At 45.1% G+C, this 18,481-nt stretch overlaps 1 protein-coding gene across 1 annotated transcript in view; it reads left to right on the top strand.

Annotated features, from left to right (window-relative positions):
* The window catches only part of TXNRD2 (thioredoxin reductase 2), a 69,280-nt gene that overhangs the window by 33,435 nt on the left and 17,364 nt on the right, over window positions 1–18,481 (top strand). Inside the window, exons 11-13 of the mRNA XM_081842804.1 lie at window positions 346–520; window positions 11,354–11,490; window positions 16,724–16,819. Of these exons, the coding sequence (XP_081698930.1) occupies window positions 346–520; window positions 11,354–11,490; window positions 16,724–16,819 (408 nt within the window). The remainder of the gene's footprint in view (window positions 1–345; window positions 521–11,353; window positions 11,491–16,723; window positions 16,820–18,481) is intronic.

Raw genomic sequence — 18,481 nt, 5'->3', positions numbered from 1 at the left:
AATAAATAATAATAATAATAATAATAATAATAATAATATGCTGAGGGCTTTAGAAAAAGCAAACTGATAACTAAATTTAAGACTGGGGAAATGAGAAACTGAGAGAAACCAAAATCGATAGATTTAGCCATTCCCACTGCCAACCAATAGCACTATTAATTTCTGTTGTGAGGCGGTAGTTGCTTATTATATACCACAGGAATGGAAACCCCTTTTCTGACTGAGGACCACATTGCCTTCTGGCAACGTCCTTCAGGCCACATGCCCTGTAGTAAGTAAATGATATATAAAAGTAAAAATAAAAAAATGCAGTTTGCTTGTTTGTTTTTCTCATCACCTTTGTAGCAAATGGCTACTCTTGTGACAGATCACATGGAAGGCCACGGGACGAGATTCCTGAAGAAATGTAGCCCAACGAAAGTGAAGAAGGTGGAGAACGGCCGGCTGCGCGTGACGTGGAAATACCTCGATTCTGGCAAAGAAAAGTCGGACGAATTTGACACAGTGATGTGGGCAGTAGGTAAAAAGAAACTTGCGTTTTGAAATTCCTCTGGCACTCCTTTTCCTTTTGTTCCCTCTCGTGGTTGTTGTTTTTTTAAAATGCAGCACAGGAAATGTTGGGGGAAGGAAAGCACATGGGAAGAGATAGGCATGCAAGAGTGATTGCAAACACCTCTCAGTTCTCAACAATGTTCTATATATGGAGGGTTCCATCCAATCTTCTCTGTCTGCTAGCACGAGGGTGAGATTTAATATTGCGTTGCTGAGGAACCCAATGCAACAATTGCCCTAGCAGAAATTGTGCTATCTGTCATGCAACAAAGGGCAACCTTCTACATGCTCTGACACTGAGCTACAGCACTTCCTCTACTAAGAAGCTGCCTTATTTTGAGTTAGACGATTGGACCACCCAATTGTTAAGCAGTAGCTCTCTGAGATTTCAGGCAGGGAGCCATTCCCAAGCCTTCCATGGCGATTCCAGAGACTGAAGCTGAGATAGTTCGCCTGTAGAATGCATGCTCTACCACTGAGATATGTGACTCTTTTTTCTATAAACTGTTGTTGTTGTTTAGTCGTTTAGTCGTGTCCGACTCTTCGTGACCCCATGGACCAGAGCACGCCAGGCACTCCTGTCTTCCACTGCCTCCTGCAGTTTGGTCAAACTCATGCTGGTAGCTTCGAAGACACTGTCCAACCATCTCGTCCTCTGTTGTCCCCTTCTCCTTGTGCCCTCCATCTTTCCCAACATCAAGGTCTTTTCCAGGGAGTCTTCTCTTCTCATGAGGTGGCCAAAGTATTGGAGCCTCAGCTTCAGGATCTGTCCTTCCAGTGAACACTCAGGGCTGATTTCCTTCAGAATGGAGAGGTTTGATCTTCTTGCAGTCCATGGGCCTCTCAAGAGTCTCCTCCAGCACCAGAATTCAAAAGCATCAATTCTTCGGCAATCAGCCTTCTTTATGGTCCAGCTCTCACTTCCATACATCGCTACTGGGAAAACCATAGCTTTAACTATATGGATCTTTTTCGGCAAGGCGATTTCTCTGCTTTTTAAGATGCTGTCTAGGTTTGTCATTGTTTTTCTCCCAAGAAGCAGGCGTCTTTTAATTTCATGGCTGCTGTCACCATCTGCAGTGATCATGGAGCCCAAGAAAGTAAAATCTCTCACTGCCTCCATTTCTTCCCCTTCTATTTGTCAGGAGGTGATGGGACCAGTGGCCATGATCTTAGTTTTTTTGATGTTGAGCTTCAGACCATATTTTGCGCTCTCCTCTTTCACCCTCTTTAAGAGGTTCTTTAATTCCTCCTCACTTTCTACCATCAAAGTTGTGTCATCTGCATATCTGAGGTTGTTGATATTTCTTCCGGCAATCTTAATTCCGGCTAGGGATTCATCCAGCCCAGCCCTAGGCCTGTTTTGCACACAACCATGGATTGACTTATGTGTGCAAAACACGCCTATATGCAAGTCTCCACAAGGGCTTTTCTCTTGCTGTAGTAGCTTAAAACATGTCAGCTATGAAATAATTGTGTTGCCTGGATGGTACCTTCTTGCACGATTACATTCTTTCTCTGAAAGGTGTCTCTGTGAGGGGCCTTGTCACAAAGTCCACCAGTGTTATCACATCTTCACTCACCTGCTCATGTACCTGTCTTCTGTTACCTAAAATCTATCAACTGTAATTAGGCTCTTGATTACTTGGCTGTGATTAGCACTCGCTCCAGCTGACTAGGCAAAGAGGTTGTTCCAAGCATTACTGTTTACTTTATCCGGGTGGCAAGGCCTAGTTCTTACCATAGGGATCAACTTGTTTCTGACTGCAGGTGTTTGTTTACATGACTAAATGCACTATTACAAATAAATCTTCCTGCGTAGATGTCAGGGAGAACTATTGTAGACTTGCCTTTTACGTGATACAAAATCATAGAATTGTAGAGTCGGAAGGGACCCCAAGGGTCATCTAGTCCAACCCCCCCACAATGCAGGAATCTCAGCTTGATCACACACGACAGATGTCCATCCAACCTCTGCTTAAAAACATCCAAGGAAGGGGAATCTGGCACTTCTTGTGGGAGTCTGTTCCACTGTCAAATGGCTCTTACTATGCTGTGCTTATGGGGAGATTTGTTGTTTCGGTTGGCACATTCATATACAGTCATACCTCGGGTTACAGACGCCGGGTTTCAGCGGTCGCGCATGCGCAGAAGCGCTAAATCACGCTTTGCGCATGCGCAGTTGCAATGCAGGAATATGCAACTCTCCCATAAGGGGATCAGATGCGCTACTCCTGGCATTCCCAGCGCCATGCTCTTAACCAACTGAGCTATTACTACCTGTTTGTAGGTGAAAGTAGGGAGGAGATTCCGGGGAGGGGTGGAAATACCAAAGCCAGCTCGAAAGGTATCTTTCCATCTGCCTTGTCAAGGGGTGTCGCCTGACAGTTGTGATGCATATCAAGAAAAGTTAAGGAAAGGTTCGTTCTGCATATCTGAGGGTGTTTCCCCTCTGTGCTCTTCCCTGAGCAGCTTATCTGATTTGCCTCAAACGCCTGGAATGGCGCCAAGCCCAATGCTTGATTTAGGAGCCATATGTCGAAGAAGACTCCAGGTGTACTTGGCGTAACGTTCGGCCGTGTTTGGAACTGCCGCTACGGAAGGGAAAGTGGCCACAGAGCGCTATTGTCAGGATGTTTAGCATACTTGCTTGGAAAAGGTGTAGTTCCCAAGAGCCACAGGGACAGGAGCCAAGACTGCCTACGTGGTCCTGTGCCTATGGAAAAACAACACCTAGGTTGCCGGCAAGAGGTGCATTGAGTTCCTATGGGGTTACATAGGTTGGGATGTAAGGAGGCGGCAATTTCTGTCCTGATTTTCTTTTGCATTTCCATATCGCCGCACTTCAGCTTCTGGGTTTGTTGATATCATGGCTTATTAAAGCAAGATGCGGGTGGCGCTGTGGTCTAAACCACTGAGCCTCTTCGGCTTGCCTATCAGAAGATCTGCGGTTTGAATCCGCACGACGGAGTGAGCTCCCATTTCTCTGTCCCAGCTCCTGCCAACCTAGCAGTTTGAAAGCACACCAGTGCAAGTAGATAAATATGTACCGCTGTGGCAGGAAGGTAAACGGCATTTCCGTGCGCTCTGGCTTCCGTCATGGTGTCCAGTTGCACCAGAAGTGGTTAAGTCATGCAGGCCACATGACCTGGAAAGCTGCCTGTGGACAAATGCTGATTACCTTGGCCTGAAAGCGAGATAAACGCCGCAACCCCATAGTCGCCTTTGGCTGGACTTAACCTTCCAGGGGTCCTTGACCTTTTTTAATAAGACGCATTGCTGCCTCCAACCGCGAAGACAGGGCATAGCCGTCTTGGCTAGCAGTCATCAATATTCCTCTTTGCCATGAATTTACCCAATCCTCTTCCAAAGCCATCTAAACTTGGAGGCAATCACTGCCTCCTGAAAGAGTGAGTTCTGCAGATTAATTCCATTGGGCATTAACTACCAGACTTTTAGAAGACATCTGAAGGCAGCCCTGTCCAGGGAAGTTTTTAACATTTGATGGATTACTGAATTTTAATATTTTGTTGGAAGCCACCCAGAGTGGCTGGGGAAGCCCAGCCAGATGGGCGGGGTATAAATTATTATTATTATTATTATTATTATTATTATTATTATTATTATTATTATTACCTTTCCCTTTAAGAATGCTGGATGTGGGAGCAGATGAGCCAGTGGCCTGATCCAGCAACCTCTTTTTATGACTCCCAACTTAACCTTGCAAAGTGAGGAAGAGGAACCATTCCAGGCAACGGTCAGCTCAGTCATAAGATCGTCACGCCAGGCCAGGGTGGGGTCAAGATCCAGAAACAGAAATCTAAATCAGAAATTTTCCCTCTGATTTTTTTATTTTTTAAAAAAAAGCCTTTTAAGAGGCTTATATTAGGAAAACAGAATAAAAGCTTTCTCTCCCTCCCTCCCTCCCTCTCTTCGCTGGGAGAGGGAACACCATCCCAACGTTTGATGTGAACTTGAGAGTCTCCTCCGGGATGGGAAATGTGTTTGCGTTCTGAAAACAAGGGCTGAGCAGAGGAAAACACTTAAGGGCCTTTTGATGTGGAGGGAGGGAAATTATTAAACAAAAGGAAAGCCCGGCCCCTGCATGGGAGATCTGATTATAAATAAACATATGATTCACTGTATTATCCGCCTGCCTTAAAAGCCAGGGTCCTCCCCGCTCTTCCAATCCAAACAATGCTGAATCTGAACGGCTCTGAGACGGGGAGGTTGGGAAGGCTCCAGCAGATTCATTTCAGCTGGCGAAACTGACACTTCCTCTGGGATCAGTGAGTGGAGCTGTCGGCACTCAAGCTATCTGTCTGCCTTCCTTCAGCCTTCCCTGTGGGACGCCAGATCCCTGCCGTCCCTCTCTTGGCCCTCTGGTCCCTGAGCTCCGATGCTATCAGGCACCAAAAATAATAACAAGGACAATACTTTTAAAGAAAACACAAGCGAGACCTTATCTCGGGCTCGGATGTGAAACAACTTCCTCCTGTTGTATTTCTTTTGTGCGCCGAGAATAAAACGTCTGGGGAGGCCTGCAAGCCGGCAGCTTAATGGGGGCTTTTCCAGTTTCCCCGTTTTCCGGCTCAGGCAGAGCTTAGAGAAACAAGTTAGCACGCAATATGCTAACTTTTAAGAGAGAGAGAGAAACAAATAGAGAGAAGTGGGAGGGCGGAGAAGGAGAGAGAGAAACAGCCACACAAATTTCTCATCCCAGCACCCTGCCGAGACATTAGGAAGGGGCGAATCTGCCCATTTTGATTTCCACCATTTTCTGTCAGGCCCGGGAAGTGGGCGAATTAAAGCTTTCGTTTTAATGCAGCACCTTGCAACCACAACTAGGGGTGGGAGATACAGTGGTACCTCGGGTTAAGTACTTAATTCGTTCCGGAGGTCCGTTCTTAACCTGAAACTGTTCTTAATCTGAAGCACCACTTTAGCTAATGGGGCCTCCTGCTGCCGCTGTGCCACTGGAGCACAATTTCTGTTCTCATCCTGAAGCAAAGTTCTTAACCCGAGGTACTATTTCTGCGTTAGCGGAGTCTGTAACCTGAAGCGTATGCAACCTGAAGCCTATGTAACCCGAGGTACCACTGTACAGTCAGTTGAAGTTTCTCTCAGTTTCTCATTTTTCCAATCTTGAGTTGAGTTTTCCACATCAGTCTGCATTTTTTTTAAGTCCTCATGAAAATTCACCAGCATTTTAGTGTGAATTTCTCCTGCTTTGCACATTTTTGTATCCGATTTTTCCAAATTCAAATTTATTTATTTTTTGCATACTAGTTTCTCCACATACAGTGCATTTGTGCATACTACTTTCACAAATATATACCCATTTCCATGCACACTTTCCTAATGTTTTGGTATTTGTACAGGTTAGCTGAAGGGAGGATAGCATTGCAAAATTCAGAGAAGTGCAAATTTCGAAGGATCACTGTCTTCCAGTGTGCAAATTGTTAGAGAAAGTGCAGATTAGATAAGTGTGCATTTAAAGGGGAACTGAACTGAATATCTCCCCCCTCCCTAAAACAGGCTGACAATTTTTTTTTTTATGCTGTAACCAAAACAACAGCTGAGGTGATCAAATCTGCAGGGCAATGTTTAATTTCTCTCGGTTCCAATCTCCCGACATCTGAATATCTGGGCATTAAGAACGAAAAGGAAGAAAGTGAAATGCATTTGGCCGACCCAAAGCGAAACCTCATCCTCTTTCCCCCGTGTGTCCCATGCGGAATCCTAAAAGCAGCGACGAAAATGTTAAAACTTAACGTTGAAATTTTATTGGCTGGAAGCCACGTTCAGCTCTGGTTTCCAAGCCGAAGGATCTATTCAATACCCTCCATTAAGATCAAATGGGCGAAAGTATTTTGGTTTGGGAAAATGCTTTAGTTGCGTCTAGAGGCTTAGCTAGCTCCACTTCTAAATTTTGAAGCCTCCCCCCCCAACATGTTCTTAATCTCCAGCTGTTTCTAGACTACCATTCCCATCTTCCCTGACCGCTGGCCCTGCTAGCTAGGGATGATGGGAGTTGTAGTCCAAAAACAGCTGGAGACCCAAGTTTGGGAAACACTGGTGTAAAAAGAGGCCCTACTGGATCTGGCCAGTGGCCCCTATAGCCCAGCACCCTGTTCTAATAATAATAATAATACCTTTCCCTTTAGGTGCTGTGGGTTAAACCACAGAGCCTAGGACTTGCCGATCAGAAGGTCGGCGGTTCGAATCCCCGTGATGGGGTGAGCTCCCATTGCTCGGTCCCTGCTCCTGTCAACCTAACAGTTCGAAAGCATGTCAAAGTGCAAGTAGATAAATAGGTACCACTCCGGCGGGAAGGTAAACGCCGTTTCCGTGCGCTGCTCTGGTTCGCCAGAAGGGGCTTAGTCATGCTGGCAACATGACCCAGCAGCTGTACGCCGGCTCCCTCAGCCAATAAAGCGAGATGAGTGCTGCAACCCCAGAGTTGGTCATGACTGGACCTAATGGTCAGGGGTCCCTTTACCTTTACCTTTTTGTTATTTATACCCCAGCCATCTGGCTGGGTTTCCCCAGCCACTCTGGGCGGCTTCCACCAAAATATTAATATACAATAATTCATCAAATATTAAAAGCTTCCCTAAACAGGGCTGCCTTCGGATGTCTTCTAAAAGTCAGATGTCTTCTAAAAGTCATAGTGGCCAACCAGATGCCCCGATGGGAAGACAAGATCTGAGCACAACAGCCGCGCTTTTCCTCCTTGCAATTCCAGACACTGGCGTTCAGAGCCTAATGCTGGCTTTCTTCAGATGCTTAGACCCTTGAGAGCAGGAAGTGAAGGTGGCACACTGAACGCACCAAGTGTTAAAAGGTACTTAGGAATGCAGGAATCTGCCTGACAAAAGTCAAGAGGGTTGATCCAACACCAGGTCCAGTGTGGCCTACCCCATCCGAGATCCTGGACCAGGTGTGGTCCCTCCAGATGCTTCGGAACTACAGATCCCACCAGTCCCTCAGCAAACAGGGCCAAATTGTAGTTGGGAGACTGCTCCTCACAGAGCTACGATTCCCAGAGTTCCCTTTGAAGAGGGGTTGGCTGTTAGACCATTCTGGCAACTGTAGCTCTGTGGGGTGAACAACAACTCTCAGCATCCTTGACAGACCATTTTGTTGTTGTTTAGTCGTTTAGTTGTGTCCAACTCTTCGTGACCCCAGGCACTCCTGTCTTCCACTGCCTCCCGCAGTTTGGTCAAACTCATGTTACTAGCTTTGAGAACACTGTCCAACCATCTTGTCCTCTGTCGTCCCCTTCTCCTTGTGCCCTCCATCTTTCCCAGCATCAGGGTCTTATCCATGGAGTCTTCTCTTCTCATGAGGTGGCCAAAGTAATGGAGCCTCAGCTTCACGATCTGTCCTTCCAGTGAGCACTCAGGGCTGATTTCCTTCAGAATGGATAGGTCTGATCTTCTTGTAGTCCATGGGACTCTCAAGAGTCTCTTCCAGAACCATAATTCAAAAGCATCAATTCTTTGGCGATCAGCCTTCTTTATGGTCCTGCTCTCACTTCCATACATCACTACTGGGAAAACCATAGCTTTAACTATTAGGACCTTTGTTGGCAAGGTGCTTTTTAAGATGCTGTCTAGGTTTGTCATTGACAGACCATAGCTCCCAGAATTCTTTGGGGAAGCCATGACTGTTAAAAGCAGTATCACAGCGCTCTAAACACATGATGTGACTGTGGACAGTTGGTTGACGCAATAATAGTTCAACAGTGGTGGATTTATACTGGACTGTGCACGCATTGTTCTGTTACATTGTTTGCTCTTCGGTCACACTATTGCCGCCTGGAGGAACGCTCTTGCACAATATATGCGGGTCCCGCTATCCAAATACAAAAATTCACTTATCCAAACATGAGGAATTAGGACCCAAATCTTGGCCTCCCCCCACACACATTGCAGATTCAGATATCCAAACTGCTGGACCTGCTTGTAGTACTGTAAACAAACAAGCCTTACTTTTTTGTGTTTTGCTGGTCTTCGACAGACATTTCACCAGAAACCATGGTGGGAAGGATGGAGGGGGTTGGACAAATAAGGAAGCATTTTTTTTTCCTTTCTTGTATGCCTTTTGTAAGGTTTCCGAAGGTTTTTCTGGGTTTTTGTTGTTGACATTTTGGAGGTCAAAATTCTGCGGTCGGGAACGCATTAGAAATTTCCCCACAGGAATCAATGGAAATTGTTGGCTCATTTTGTGAACACTGGCAAACTATTTCCTGAGAATGCCTTGTGTATGAATATCGAGACTTGCACGTATAATGCCTAAAGTGGAGGGAAACAAAGAAACCTGGAACACAGAATCATAAGGTTCGAAGGAACCCTAAGGGCCAACATTTCGAATTCCCGGAAGTATGGGAATCACAGCTAAAGAATCACTGACAGATGGCTATCCAACCTCTGCTTAAAAAAATCAAATGAGGCAATATAGCATCAAGCAGTTGGTCCCTTACCTTTCCCGCCCCGACCTGGCCACAGTGATCCATGCGACGGTCATCTCCAGGCTTGACTACTGTAATTCGCTCTACGTGGGGCTGCCCTTGAAGCTGTCCCAGAAACTCCAGCGGGTGCAGAATGCTGCAGCGAGGCTCCTCACGGGGTCTCCGCCATGGGAGCATATTCACCCAGTGCTTTTCAAGCTGCACTGGCTCCCGGTGGAGTACAGGGTCAGATTTAAGGTGCTGCTTTTGACCTTTAAAGCCCTTCACGGCCTAGGACCCTCGTACCTACGGGACCGCCTCTCCTGGTATGCCCCACGGAGAGCCTCAAGGTCCATAAATAGCAACACCCTAGTGGTCCCGGGCCCTAAGGAAGTTAGATTAGCTTCAACCAGAGCCAGGGCCTTTTCAACACTGGCTCCGGCCTGGTGGAACGCTCTGCCTCATGAGACCAGGGCCCTGCAGGATCTGATTTCCTTCCACAGGGCCTGTAAGACAGAGTTGTTCCACCTGGCCTTTGGCTTGGAGCCAATTTGATTCCCTCCCTCTCTTTCTTTTTTCTTTTCCTTCTCCTCCTGCGAGGAGGCTACATTTTAATATTTTAATGTTTCAATATTTTAATGTTGCATTTTAATTTTGTTTTTAAGTTGTAATCATTCAACTTGTTTTTATTATTGCTTGTAAGCCGCTCTGAGCCCGGCCTTGGCTGGGGAGGGCGGGGTATAAATAAAAATTATTATTATTATTATTATTATTATTATTATTATTATTATTATTATTGTACAAGATTTCACCAGGAAGCTACGAGAAATGCATAGATTAGAAATAAAGCTGCATGTTTGCCCCAAAATTTTGCAGGCACAAACAGTATTTAAAGTGGGGTCATAATAAACCTCCCCCCGCCCAATAATAATTAATGCACAATAAAAAGAACATCTGGATAGGCCCACACAGAACCAAAATACCAATGGATCTTAGTTTAGGGTTCAAGGCAGTTCCTCCTTAAGGTTCAGCCAAAATCTGTCCACCTGTAACTTTAGAGGTTTCTAGGTTGACAATGGCCTGGTTTGGGGGGGGGGTGAATCTCTGTCATGTAATAAGAGGGAAAGCCTCTTGAGTCCAAGGAGATGTTTGGACCTCATTAAAAATCCCCGACAAGAGAACCGGCTGGCAAATTCCAAGCTGTTCCCCCCACCCTACCCCCAGCATGCCCCCTTGGGAAGGATTGAATCCGCAAAGCTGGAGGAAAATGAACAGCTGGGATTCATCCTTGTCGAAATCAGTCAAGGCCTTTGCTTTTCGCATTAATGAGTTGGCTAAATTGGTCTGCGTCTACCCCAAAACTGCACGGACCTTTCTCAAAACAATCTGGAGAGCTTTCTGCAGAAGGCGACATTTGTCTGTGGGCAGGGGGGAGTTGATTCGTAAGTCGGCAACGGTTGATCAAGGCATCCTCTGCGGGAGTGTGCAGGATCCCAACGGAGTCTTGAAAACTCCGGTACCTATTTATCTACTTGCACTGGTGTGCTTTTGAACTGCTAGGTTGGCAGGAGTTGGGAGAGAGCAACGGGAGCTCACTCCATCGTGGGGATTCGAACCGCCATCCTTCCGATCGGCAAGCCCAAAAGGCTTAGTGGTTTAGACCACAGTGCCACCCGCATCCCTGCTTCTGAGTACCAGTCGATAGGAACCACAGAAGGGGAATGTACAATTGCACTAAGGTCCTGCTTACAGGTTTCCTGTATATAATTGAAATAATAATAATAATAATAATAATAATAATAATAATAATAATAATAATAATTTCTTATTTATACCCCACCCATCTGGCTGGGCCTCCCCAGCCACTCTGGGCGGCTTCCAACAAAACACTAAAATACAATAACCTATTAAACATTAAAAGCTTCCCTAAACAGGGCTGCCTTCAGATGTCTACTAAAAGTCAGATAGTTGTTTATTTTCTTGACATCTGGTGGGAGGGCGTTCCACAGGGCGGGTGCCACTACCGAGAAGGCCCTCTGCCTGGTTCCCTGTAACTTGGCTTCTCGCAATGAGGGAACCGCCAGAAGGCCCTCAGCGCTGGACCTCAGTGTCCGGGCAGAACGATGGAGGTGGAGACGCTCCACCTGGACCGAGGATTCTCGACTAAATGGGTCACTGGCCTGATCTAGAAGGCTCTTCCTATGTCGTTACATTGCTGGGGATTTATTTATTTTTTTGTAAGAATTAAAACTGCTAAAATCTTTTTAAAATGTTTCTTTTAATTTTTATTGTTTTCTAAGAAAAACAACAATAACCATATGCATTCTCTTACTCTTTCTTTCCCAGGCCGAGCCCCTGACACCCAAACTCTCAACTTGGAGATGGCTGGAGTGAAAACAAATCCCGCGACGGGGAAAATCATTGTTGATGCAAGAGAAACCACTTCTCTCCCTCACATTTATGCAATTGGAGACATAACAGAGGTAGACGTCTACATAAACTCCTTGACAATGACAGGAAAACTTACTTTGTTCTTGATTAATAACCGCTGCCCATTTGTCGTCAAGCCTATATCAGGGTGTTAAAGCCTCGCTTTTCGTTTTCATTTAGAGTGTTTATGCCAGCAACACAGAACAGTAATTTCCTCCGCGCAGAACACCTCTGCATCAGAGATTATTACTGATGCTTATCAGGTGAAAAGCATTATGTGGCAACAGCTGGCAAGAAGGCTTTGTTATCTATCCTATATCAATTCTGCCTCTGAAATAAATAGGTTTTGCTGCCCGTGGAAGGCAAAAAAAAAAATTAAAAAAAATACAGCTTTTTTTTTAAAAAAAGAGGCTGAAGGTGTTAGTAATTTGACTGTGAAATCAAACTGATTGACAATTAAGTTCACACAGTTTTTGCAAAAACACTTCTTGCTTGCTTTCTCTTTCTCTCTCTCTCTGAAAGAAATGCATCATGCTGTCTTGCTGGCAGCAACTCACAACTTCTAACCATTCTTGCAAGAGAGGCAAAATGTTGTGTGGCAGAGAAAGTTTCCTCTCCATCTCTAATATACACTAGAATTTGAGGGCACCCAGCAAAGCTGAATGCCGGAAGATTCAGTACAGACAAAAAAAAAAGAAGTAGCTTCTCCACACAGTCCCTAGTTAAACTATAGAATTTGCTCCCACAAAAGGTAATAATGGCTACCAACTGGAATGACGTTACATATAAGTAATTTTTCTAATTTACATTTCAAAATATTCATTTACACAACCTTAAATCAAACACTTCCCTTCTTCTCTTTCCATGGTTCATTTTGCATACCATTCATCCCTGTGTATTTTACATGAACTGAACCATTCAATAATCCATTGTTACATCCATCAAAACTTCATGCTACCAGTGTTTTTAAATAACCACAATTTTCACCCATATATTCAGTAAACATTTCCCAGTCTTCTTTAAACGTACATTCTTCTTGTTCTCTTATTCAAAAAGTTAAATCTGCAAGCTGTGCGGATTCCATCAGTTTAAGCTGCCATTCTTCTTTGGTTGGGACCTCGCTCATTTTCCATTTTGAGGCTAAAAAAACCACGGGCTACAGTAGTAGCATACACAAATAACCTTTTTTTTTACACCTGGGAATTTCCCTCTGAATTATTCCCAACAAAAAGGACTCTGGTGTTGTTGTTTTTTGGAAAGGTACTTCTAAACATCCCCCCCCACTTCATTATATATTATTTCCCAATATTCTTTTACCATTTGACAAATCCTCTATCAGGAATGACTTTTAAAGGAGAACAGACAAATGTGTGGAGGAGAAAGCTAAGGGTCAGCAAACGTTTTCAGCAGGGGGTTGGTCCACAGTCCCTCAGACCTTGTGGGGGGCCGGACTATATTTTGGGAGGGGAAATGAACAAATTCCTATGCCCCACAAATAACCCAGAGATGCATTTGAAATAAAAGGACACATTCTACTCATGTAAAAACACGCTGATTCCTGGACCGTCCGCGGGCCAGATTGAGAAGGCGATTGGGCCGGATCCGGCCCTCAACCCCTGTCAGAGGAGGTAACACTTCTGAATATCTTTTGCTGTCAAGAGCAGGAAGTGAGGGTATTCTTTAGTTATCTGTGGCATTCATATTATCCTGCCTTTCTTGCTGCGGTGAACACACTTCTCCACACTGTACCCTCACGCCTTGCGTGGTAGAAGTTAGGCAGAGCCTGGGTGACTGGTCCAGCGTCACTCAGCAAAGTTGGCCACCTAGGCCCTAGTCCAGCACTCTCAACCGCCACACCACACCGTTTATTGGCGCACTTGGGTGCTGTTTGTGGGCCAGTGGCGTAGCGTGGGGGGTGCAGGGGGGGCGGCCGCACTGGGCGCAACATCTGGGGGTTAGGGTTAGGGGGTGCAAATCCATGGGTTAGGGGGCTCAAATCCATGGGTTAGGGGGCGCAAATTACTTGCCTTGCCCCGGGTGCTGACAACCCACGCTACGCCACTGTTGTGGGCTTCCCATTGTAGCACCTGGTTTACCCCGTGAGAACAGGATGCTGGACTTGATGGGCCCCTGGCCTGATCTGGCAGGCTCTTAGAGGCCTAAACAGCCTTGGCCCAGTATACCTGAAGAAGTGTCTCCACCCCCATCGTTCTGCCTGGACACTGAGGTCCAGCTCCAAGGGCCTTCTGATGGTTCCCTCACTGTGAGAAGTGAGCTTACAGGGAACCAGGCAGAGGGCTTTCTTGGTGGTGGCGCCCGCCCTGTGGAACACCCTCCCATCAGATGTCAAAAAGATAAACAACTACCTGACATTTAGAAGACATCTGAAGGCAGCCCTGTTCAGGGAAGTTTTTAATGTGTGACATTTTAATGTATTTTTAATCTTTGTTGGAAGTTGCCCAGAGTGGCTGGGGAAACCCAGGCAGATGGGCGGGGTACAAATAACAAATTATTATTATTATTAGAATCATAGAATTGTAGAATTGGGACCCCGGGGGTCCTCTAGTCCAATGCAGGAATCTTAGCTTGATCATCCATGATGGATGGCCAGCCAATATCCGCTTAAAAACCTCCAAAGAAGGAGAGTTAACCGGCTGTCAGGGGAGTCTGTTCCACTGTCAAACAGATCTTACTGTCAGAAACGTTATTCTTGATGGTTAGTCGGAATCACCATTCTTGTAACTTGAATTCATTGCTTTGGGTCCTCAAATTTTTATTTATTTTCTGCTGAGCTCCCGATGGAATTTATGTGTAGTTTGTTGGTTTCTGAGGCCTGTACCACCATTCCTAGATACTTATAATTTTTATTTATTTTATTTTATTCTTTATTTTATTTTTTAATATAATTTTTATTTCTTTTTCATTTAATATTATGCATTCACATCATCTTTATCCACTATACCGCCTTGGCTCTTAGAGCCTATCAACTTCCTTCCCTCCCACCTCATGGCCTTCAAAATTCACCTTTTATATCATCGCAATTTATACGTTTTCCAATTCTAATTACACTCATTACAGAATTTCTCGAAAATTTAAATAAAGATAGAAAGAGAGGAAATTTCTCATTACAAGTCTTCAGACAACCCTGCTAGTGGTGTTAATTGCTTACAATGATCTTTCAGATATCGTATGAATTTACTCCAGTCTTTTTGGAATACTTGATCTTGCTGGTTTGGGATTTTTCCTGTCAGCTTCGCCAGTTTTGCAAAGTCCACCATCTTCATCTGCCCCTCTTCTTTTGTTGGTACTTCTTCTTGTTTCCATTTTTGGGCTAAAATAATTCTTGCCGCGAAATTAAAAGACGCCTGCTTCTTGGGAGAAAAGCAATGACAAACCTAAACAGCATCTTAAAAAGTAGAGATATCACCTTGCCAACAAAGGTCTGTATAGTAAAAGCTATGGTTTTCCCAGTAGTGATGTATGGAAGTGAAAGCTGGACCATAAAGAAGGCTGATCGCTGAAGAATTGATGCTTTTGAATTCTGGTGCTGGAGGAGACTCTTGAGAGTCCCATGGACTGCAAGAAGAACAAACCTTTCCATTCTGAAGGAAATCAGCCCTGAGTGCTCACTGGAAGGACAGATCCTGAAGCTGAGGCTCCAATACTTTGGCCACCTAGTGAGAAGAGCAGAGTCCCTGGAAAAGACCCTGATGCTGGGAAAGATGGCGGGCACAAGGAGAAGGGGACGACAGAGGACGAGATGGTTGGACAGTGTTCTCGAAGCTACCAACATGAGTTTGACCAAACTGTGGGAGGCAGTGGAAGACAGGAGTGCCTGGCATGCTCTGGTCCATGGGGTCACGAAGAGTCGGACACAACTAAATGACTAAACAACAACAACAACAACAATTCTTGCCGCAGTTATTGCATACATAAACAGGCTTTTATCTTCTCTTGATATCTCTTCACCCACTATACCCAAGAGAAAGGTTTCCAGTTTTTTAAGAAAAGTATTTTTAAACCCCTTCTTTAACTCATTATATACCATTTCCCAGCAAGCCTTCACCGGTCCTAGAATTTTTATTGCCGATAATCTAACATAGTCCCACACATGGGTGCAAAGCGAGTGTTTTTATCGACTTGTTTACTCAGGGAAGTCTTAAGCCATTGTTTTTTCATACGCACAGAGGGGGGAAAAATATGCTGCGCTTATGTCTGCAGGGATGTTTTAGTAATTAGCTTGGGTGTTCCTTGTGCTTTTTTTTAAAGGAATGTATGCCAGAGGCTTTCCTCCCCCACCCTCCAGGTTTTATCTCTTTCTCTGATCTCTGGAACGCCAAAATAACATCTGTATTTCCTGCCACAGAAATGATTGGCAGCTGCATTTCAGGCGGTTTGCGGGGGGGGGGGGGAGAGGGAGAGGGAAACGGCAACGTTGACAAATCACATTGACAGACGATCTTGAAAGCCAAAACGTTAGTTCAGAAAAGGAGATAACACGTACATTTGCCTAAACCTTGGGATTAATCCCAAGCTGCAACTTGGGACTTGCTTCTGTTCTTTTTAATTATCATTAAACGTATAACAAACAAGGCGAACAGATTATATGATCTGCTGTTTATGACTTATCTTGAGGTGTTACCGTATTGCCTCTTTTGTACAGTGGTACCTCGGGTTACATACGCTTCAGGTTACATACACTTCAGGTTACAGACTCCGCTAACCCAGAAATAGTGCTTCAGGTTAAGAACTTTGCTTCAGGATGAGAACAGAAATCGTGCTCCGGCGGCGCGGCAGCAGCAGGAGGCCCCATTAACTAAAGTGGTGCTTCAGGTTAAGAACAGTTTCAGGTTAAAAACGGACCTCCGGAACGAATTAAGTACTTAACCCGAGGTACCACTGTACAATTCTTCCAATGTTTTTCTTTATATCTTTGGTCTCCTTACCTTATACCTGACCGTTCTCAATTGTATCCCACCACACTTTTGTTGATTTTTGGAAATATTCTATTAGTCATGTTTGTTATCTCTCTCTCTCTCTCTCTCTCTCTCTCTCTCTCTCTCTCTCTCCCTCCCTCTCTCTCTCTCTCTCTCTCTCTCTCTCTCTCACACACACACACACACACACACACACAATGGCAATGGAGCCCAGCTAAGAGCTGCCAGAACTGAGTTCTGTTGAGTTCTGACTGAATAGATAGATAGATAACATAACTTAGTCCGGGTCATGAGTTCAAGTCTTGTACTGACATTTTGGACCTCTCCTAATTCTGTTGTCTTGTCTTAGGGTCGCCCCGAGCTAACACCTACGGCCATTGCTGCAGGGAAGCTGGTTGCTCAGAGGCTATTTGGCCAGTCGGCAGAACTCATGGATTATGACAACGTGAGTAGTTTGCGAGTTTTTTTCTTCCCTGGGGGTTCGAAAATGAATGATTTGTTGCAAAGCAATCACATACCTCTGGGCATGAATAAGTGTTTCGTTGTGGTTGTTATTTAACATCTGTAGTACAGTGGTACCTCAGTTTTTGGACGTCTCGGAAGCTGAATGTTTCAGTTTTTGAACGCCGAAAACTCGGAAGTAAATCCTTCCGTTTTCAAATGCACCTCAGAAGTCAAACGGCTTCTGCTGCATGTATCTGTTGTTTTCCACAATTTTCTCTATTGAATTTGCAGACTGCCCTTTGCATCTCGGTTTTCGAACTTTGCGGAAGTCAGGTGGTCTTCCGGAACGGATTACGTTCGAAAACCGAGGTACCACTGTATTAAAGGTAAAGGGACCCCTGACCGTTAGGTCCAGTCACAGACGACTCTGGGGTTGCGGGGCTCATCTCGCTTTACTGGCCGAGGGAACTAGCGTTTGTCCGCAGACAGTTTTTCCAGGTCATGTGGCCAGCATGACTAAGCCGCTTCTGGAGAACCAGAGCAGCGCATGGAAACGCCGTTTACCTTCCCGCTGGAGTGGTACCTATTTATCTACTTGCACTCTGACGTGCTTTTGAACATCTAGGTTGGAAGGAGCTGGGACCGAGCAACGGGAGCTCACCCCGTATCGGGGATTCGAACCGCCAACCTTCTGATCGGCAAGCCCTAGGCTCTGTGGTTTAGACCACAGTGCCACCCGCATCCCTGTGCCGGTGTATTAGTATTAATTAATTAATTAACCACTAATTTGTATTTATTAAATCGATATACCCCTTAGTTGCCAATATGGCATCAAAGCAGTTCACAAATTGCAAAACATGGATAATTCAAGTAAACAGCAAAACAATGCTAGGGTTGTGGGGGATCAATGACTTGTTAGTATTATTTCTGTAGCAGAGTCCTTGTCTATAGCATCCTAGAACCACCCAATCAGCATGAAAGGGGAGCTTTTTTGGCCAATGAGAATAAGCCTTCTTGCTCTGTGTGTTGATGGGAGCCAATCACAGTGCAAAGAGGCAAGTCAGCCACTGAGGATTGGCTCCCGGGGTCACTCTGGAGAAGGGGTGAGGCAAGAACACCGAGAAGGAGTTGATCTAGGGGAAAGGCAATATATGGAGGATCTGCACTGATCATTGCAATATATCCCTAATTATAACTTGTATAATTATAAAGTTATTGTATAATCTGGGGGGTGGGGGACACATGGCTGTGAGTTGCCCTGGCTGTTACTATTATGAAGGGGTCCTGCATCAACCCCTCCAAATGGTGCAGCAATGAAACCACTAACACATTTGTGAAGCTAAGCAGGGTCCAGTATGGTTTGAAATTGGATGGGGGACCGCATGTTGAGATTCCTGCATTGTTGGGGGTTGGCCTAGATGGCTTTTTCCACTACACTACTACTGTGTGTCACTAAGTTTTGGGAGATAGGGAGAAGCATGGGGCTCTTGATCTATTGGCTTGAGAGTAACAGGATGGTCACGAAGAATTGGAAGAAACAAGATTTACCAACTATTGAAGATGGACTATATGGAACTTGCCGAACTGACCAGGAGACTCCGAGACCAGAGAGAAGAGACGGTGGAAGAAGATTGGAAGAAGTTTAAGGAATATTTGAAAAAAA

This window comes from Podarcis erhardii, assembly GCF_964252035.2.
Source record: "Podarcis erhardii genome assembly, chromosome: 15".
Taxonomy (NCBI): domain Eukaryota; kingdom Metazoa; phylum Chordata; class Lepidosauria; order Squamata; family Lacertidae; genus Podarcis; species Podarcis erhardii.
Note: the sequence above shows the minus strand (reverse complement) of the source record. Positions and strands in the feature narration are given on the sequence as shown.